The 6,599-nt window shown below is 27.9% G+C and overlaps 1 protein-coding gene across 2 annotated transcripts; it reads right to left on the bottom strand.

Moving 5' to 3' along the window:
* Nucleotides 1-663: 663 nt before the first annotated feature.
* LOC107868643 (homeobox-leucine zipper protein HAT22-like) lies at nucleotides 664-2,836 on the bottom strand. Of its 2 annotated transcripts, none has more exons than XM_047411089.1 (3): nucleotides 2,322-2,836; nucleotides 2,031-2,110; nucleotides 664-1,095 (listed from the first exon to the last, which is right to left on the bottom strand). In XM_047411089.1, exons 1-3 carry the CDS (start codon nucleotides 2,760-2,762, stop codon nucleotides 870-872), a joined length of 747 nt encoding a protein of 248 aa, XP_047267045.1. In that variant the 5' UTR covers nucleotides 2,763-2,836; the 3' UTR covers nucleotides 664-869. The 2 variants fall into 2 exon arrangements, with proteins under 2 accessions (XP_047267045.1, XP_047267044.1); XM_047411088.1 differs by having other exon boundaries at nucleotides 2,313-2,788.
* Nucleotides 2,837-6,599: the final 3,763 nt, after the last annotated feature.

Genomic DNA, 6,599 nt, shown 5'->3' with positions numbered 1-6,599 from the left:
AATTAACTTGGATCGATTAAAAGTCAATTCTATGGTAAAATAATTAAAACAAATTAAAGCTAAGAGCAAAAGATGATCAGTATTAATATCATTAAATTAAGACAAATTAAAAAGTTCCTTACGTAAGTTGGTCTAAAAATGTATGATGGATATTCCATATGAACTCCTTTTTTCATTTTGTCGATTAACGCTTAAATATTGGGTACGAAGTCACTTTTCGTTATATATTCAATGCGCGATTTTCGATATGAATTTAAATTTAGTCCTTATATATTAAGTTGTGTTTGAGTACACTGAGTGAGTGAGTTACTTGATGTTCATGTATATATTACCACAACCTTTATTGGTGCTGCGCTATCGCGGATGTTAAACATTGGGTGAGAAATTAAAAAGAAATAAGATTTATGCTTTAACTATTTGTACAATTACATCTTATAAGCTTTGAATAGAATTCCAGAAACTTTGTTGCTTTATGCTAATTGTATCCTATCAAGTTTGATAATAGGATTAAAAAATAAAATAACCCCATTCCAATAAGTACCATTCAAAACTTTATCAATACCTATACATATGATAATAGCCACCTAAACTGATCATTACTTCTTAGTTTAGCTGCTAAATTTATATAACAAAAGGTCAAAATTAAGGCAATAGCAGATCAAATAAACTCTAAATTATAGAAATGGAACTTTTATTTCCAGATATACTACATTTAAAGAATATACATATCTACAAAAATACTGAATAGAGAACGTACATTATAATAATTAAACAAACATATATTCCTCGACCACTTTATACATATTGGATTTAATAATATTACAACTTAACTAATTAATTAATCCACTAATTACGTACTGATCTTCATGTTAATTAGTAATGAAAATCCTGTTGGTAGAGCCACCGTACGTTGATCTCTCGCAGGATGGACACATACTAAGTGTTGCTGCTGATAATTGTAAACGAAAGGGTGCTGACATTTTGAGAGATTTTAGCTCTTGTATTTCTTTATTTAGCCTTCTGTTTTCTTCTTTTAAATCTTCGTAACATTTTCGAAGTATTTCACAATCTACTTCTGTTTGCTTCAGCTTGGTCCTGTTATAATCCAACAAAAAAAAAAAATAGATTAAGATAAAGTTTTATCATAATTGAGATTGAAAAGATTCTTATATTGAGAAGCGCAAGTAAAAATGTTTTACGTGGAGAAGTATATATGAGTACAAATTTCAATAATTTATATGAGGAAAAAAAAAAAAGAATATCAAGAAAAGGTGAAAAAGTTGGGTACAAAATCTAAGTGTCATCCGATACCACTTCGTCAAAATAATAATAATAATAATACTTCACCCGTCTTAATTTATTTGATTTTTTTAAATTCAAATTATGTAAACTTCAATCAAAATTATAAAATATAATTTCTTATCATATTTATATGAAAAAAATTAAGTTTATCTTACTATACTATTCATATAATTTTAGAATATTGAGTTAATCTTCAGTTTAGCTATGGAACAAAGAGAATATTTCCTCTTTAGAAAAAATTATTGTGTATATACTATATGCAACAAAGAAACTACAACTTGAAAATAATAGTATGTAATACTAATGAAAAATAAATTTTAATTGGAACAGGAACAAAAAAATAAAATCAGCCTCTATAATTCCAGATCCAAACTCATATACTCCTAGTCCGCCAGACATAGCAAACCAGTAATCTCTCCTTTTCAAATTATTTATTCTAATTTCTAAAAATAATTATCTCAAAGTATTTATTATTTTTTAAATAACATTGATTATTTTTTTTCTATTTTATCTTTGGTAATAATTATTCTTGAATATTACAAACATTTGATATAGTAGTAAAGAGAAATTATATCTAAAGTTATATAAATGAGGGTAAATTCAAACTAATTTATGAAAGATTATGCAGAAGAAAAATAGGATAGATAATATTATTTGCTCAATATTCTATGTACACTACTGGTGATGAGATTAATTAATATATATACTATAGTATAAATTGTATGTACCTGGCTCTTCGATTCTGAAACCACACTTCCACTTGTCGAGGACGTAAGCTTAATCGTCTTGCTAAATCTCTCTTTTGCTTCTGAAAAATTCAATTTAAAAAGAAAAAAAAAAAACAGAAGTCAATTTTAGAATATTTGAAAAATTCATGAAACCAACGTGATTAGGATGGAATAGTTGAGATTCGTTAATTCTTAATCAGAAGTATCGAATTTTAACTTTTAACAATGAAAAAAATTACGTTGAACTTAGAAATAATCCGACTCAATACAAATATGAGACACCTTACGTACAGAATTAAGAGTGGTGTGCTCTTTGAAGCTATCTTCTAAAACATCAGATTGCTCCTTAGTGAGTCTTAATTTCTTCCTCGTACCATACACATGAACATCTTCATCATCATCATCATCATTATGAACTAATACCTTTGGAGAAATTAATACAACTTTTTTTGTCTCCAAATTTTCAACTTCTTCTTCAAGACTACTAGCATCTCTTTCCCTTTTAACACTTGTATTAGATAATGAAGAAACCGATGAATTAACTCCTCCTAATAATTGAGGGTTAATCATATGATCACAATTATTATTTGTGATCAACTCTGATGAAGTTGATAAACCAAGTGCTAATTCTTGATTATTATCATCTTGTGTTGCTTTTCTCTTTTTGTTATTTTGATGAGGAGGAATAGTAGATGATCCTAAGCTTAAACTTAGCCTTGTGTTGCATATCATCTTTTTTTTTTTTTTTTTTTGGAGGGGGGGGGGGGGGGGGGTGGTTTTTTGGATTTTTGAGAGTGAAATGAGAATGTACAAAGTAATATATAAGGAAGGTTTAGAGGTTTATAGAAAGAAAAAAGAATCAGATTTCTTTTTGAAAAGGTGTGTGGGGAAAAGATGATTAATTAATTAATTAATTTTTAATTAAAGCAAGGGACACAATTTAGATTGAGCAAGGGACGCTAATAAAAACTGTTGTCTCTTTATAATCACTTTCTCTTTCTCTCTCTCCCCCTTATCTTAGGTTGACCATGATTAGCACTCTTCACACACATTAAGTAGTAGTAAATATTTTATGTATATGATCAACAAAGCATATGTATGATGAGATGATTTCAATCTCTCTAGTCTTAATCAGAAATTACTGATTCAAATATCTGAAAATGAAAAAAATTCTATCAAAATTATTATTCTCAGAGATAGACTTTTATATCTGAAAATGAAAAAAATTCTATCAAAATTATTGTTCTCAGAAATAGACTTTTTTTTTTAATTGATGCGATTCGTGATATCTAGACAAATGTGTTCTCAACCTAATTGTTTCGAGTGCAACTTGTGTTCAAAGACTCAATATATAATTCACGATATTCTACAATTCACACTAAATATTTCATTTGGCTACATTCTTAATCTAGAATAGATTTAATAATGCGTGAATTCTAATTTAATCGAACTTCAAAGTAGATATTGAATATTGATGGAGAAAAAAGCATACAACAACAATAATAACAATAACAACAACAATAATATACCTCGTGTATTTTCACATAATTGGGTTTGAGAAGAGTAAAATGTACGCTGATCATACCACTCCGACCCTCAAATAAATTAAAGAGACTGTATTCAATAGACACCTGACTCAAAACAGATAACAGTAAAACAAATATAAAAATATAAAAATATATAAATTAATATAAATTATAGTAGTGTGTACAATAGCTGACATACATATAAATGATACGTGGAATAATTTAGGAAGTGGATGAAGCAAAGAACACTAGAGAAGGGAATGATTTGCCACTTTTTAAATTTCTATATATTATATTCTTCTCTCCTTTATTTTATTTTTTGTTTTTTCCCTCTAAAAAAGAAATACTAATTTATTTTAACTTAGTCTCTTTTGGGGTCCGTTTAGAAAGAAAACATAGTTATCCTGTTTATGGTTTACGCGTTGCTAACTTTAGACGTAAACATTCAATTTTAATCTAAATAAATTGTTGTATATTTATTTAGTTAGAGGACAAGCTTTTATGTTCAACTTAAATATTTAATTATTCAAGTTATTTAGAACTAATCTATACCTTACAGGATTAATGATCACGTATGATTATAAGCATTTGGATTCAAAGTGAAATGAGTAGGGCATGTCTAAGAGATTGAGCTAAGATTTCAATTTTATCAATATTGAATTAATATAGAACGATGACTTTAAGTATTAATAACTTGATTTTAAATTTAATGTGTATAAAGTTGTTGAGCTTTTTAATGCAAATTTACTGTGAGTTAAAGCTATTATGATCAGTTGGACCAGTATATGTAATTATGTACCTCACATAGAAAATATAGAAAATTCGACTGTTCGAGTTATGTCTCACTCCCTCATGATTTTCCTTTTTAGTTACTAATGTACAAGGTATGAGTCAATATTAAACCTCCACCACCTTCACCACCACAAAGGAGTTTCATGAATTAAGTTTCCGGTCCATTATGTATGGGGTTAGGAAAAAGTTGAGCCACAAGAGCTACTATAGCCACAAGAGCTACTATATATAACTTTATCTTACGTTTTTGTATGAAACTGATATTCACAACTCAAAACTACAACTCACTATCACATGACAACAACTTTACGAGATACACCAAGCTATTTCTAAAAACAAAAAAACTCTACAGGTGAACTAAGGACTCTAGTGGATTCTGTATGATTGAGTTATTAATAATGCTGATTCTGTAAGATTGAGTTATTAATAATTTCTGCATGAAGCCAAACAATAATGTGTTGCTTCTAATTGCAAAAAATGTAGAGTACTATCAATTAGTTATTTGACCATTCAATTCATCTTTTATTATTACAGTTATATAGCAGTCTCATTCCTATATAACTAGACTATCCTCTCTTGGTCAATATCCCTCCTCATAGTACTCTTAATTAAGGGGTGGAAATTAAAGTGAATGAACTTTAATTATTAGAGAACTCAAGAAATAAATCATCATGGGCTATTAAGCCTATAAATAGGCTTTAATCTTATGTATCATCACTAAGGTTTCATAGCTAATACGCCATTCACATCAAATTCTCTGTTGTAATTTTCAAAAATAATAATTCTAAATTATTTGTCGTTTTAGAAGTTCAAGTAAAATTTTTTTTTTTTTCTCATTTTACTCTTTGCAGTCATTGTTCTTGAAAAATACAAGCATCACAATTATGGGAAGATAATGCATAAATAGAGTAGACATTCAATAAAGAAAGATAGTGAAAAAAAGAAAGATCTTCCTAAAAAATGTTGCTGAAGGAAGCATATATTACACGCGCCAGCGTCGAATCTGGGTATAGAGTTTCGGGGAATTAAATCCACTTTAAAAAGTCTAGGGGTAATAGAACCCTCGCAAAGTTCAGTATGCTCAACTGAAAATCCGGTCAAAGTTCAGGCATTTTCGTAAATATTATCTAAAAAAAATACAGATGAGATAATTTACGATGAATGAGTAAATTATAATTATTTCTTTTTCTCATTTATTACTGGGGACTAGACCACATTCGTTCAAATGCTCTGGTATTCAGATCAGTGGACTACAAAAAACTGGTTCCATAATTATCTTTTTAACTAAAAATAAAAAGGGAAAAGAAACTAAAAGATACTACATGTTTTCAAATTGATTAAAGTAAAGAGATCATTAGTGAATGGGTCTGTTTTTCTTTTAACCAAAAAAAAAAAAAAAAAGGATCTGTTTTAATTTGTCGGCATTATTTATTGCTCTCACAGCTAAAAATTAAAATAGATACATTCATACTCCAATAAGATTATTCATGCACTCGGATCCCTCGTTACTATATATTGTGTTTTTTTTCTTATCATATCATCTGTTTTTTCTTTATTCATTAACAGTGGGTTAGTCATAATCTTGAGAAATTCATTTAACTATCAACAACGAAAATGTAATAGGAATGATGAGATATGAGTGATGTGAGATCATTTTTTTTGTGTATTTATTCTCTCAATTCATTTTTACTTGTCACTTTTTGACATGACTCATTTATTAAAAAACAATTATTGGTATAGTACCTTATCATATTGTCCCTATTAATTGATGTTTGATAAATGTATTGGAAAATGATTTGAAGAATAAATAACTAATATTAAGGGTAAAATATGAAAAAAAAAAAAAAAAAAAAAAAACACATTTTTTTCCTTGATTTGTCAAAAATTACAAATAAAAATAAAAATAAAATAACAGTAACAAGTAAATCCGAATGGAGAAAATGTTGTAATTTATTTTTATATATAGTTAGAAAGTTTAATAAAGAGATAGAAAGTTATACTTGAGAGGGTGGGGTTGCTAATCGGCCGACAATTTAATTACGTCCAATCGATTAACCTAAGTGATAATGACATTAAGATGTGGTTCTAACCATTAATCATTTAATACACTTTAATCTTTGAAAAAATACAGTACTCTTCAAAGAATATGATTGTAAAGATACAAAAAAATATATGAAAAGTGGAGGATTAGGTCACTATGCTGCAAAAAGTTTGATTAGATTCATAATCAAATGACAAGATTATGATCAAA

This window comes from Capsicum annuum, chromosome 4 (genome assembly GCF_002878395.1).
Source record: "Capsicum annuum cultivar UCD-10X-F1 chromosome 4, UCD10Xv1.1, whole genome shotgun sequence".
Taxonomy (NCBI): Eukaryota; Viridiplantae; Streptophyta; class Magnoliopsida; order Solanales; family Solanaceae; genus Capsicum; species Capsicum annuum.
Note: the sequence above shows the minus strand (reverse complement) of the source record. Positions and strands in the feature narration are given on the sequence as shown.

Excerpts from the sequence above, each read along its gene's own strand:
- LOC107868643 (XM_047411088.1), bottom strand. The coding sequence starts at position 2,762 with ATGATATGCAACACAAGGCTAAGTTTAAGCTTAGGATCATCTACTATT. Across the intron at positions 2,111-2,312 it reads CTCTTAATTCTGTACGTAAG|AAGCAAAAGAGAGATTTAGC; the intron begins GTGTCTCATATT and ends TGAATTTTTCAG. Across the intron at positions 1,096-2,030 it reads TTTCAGAATCGAAGAGCCAG|GACCAAGCTGAAGCAAACAG; the intron begins GTACATACAATT and ends GGATTATAACAG.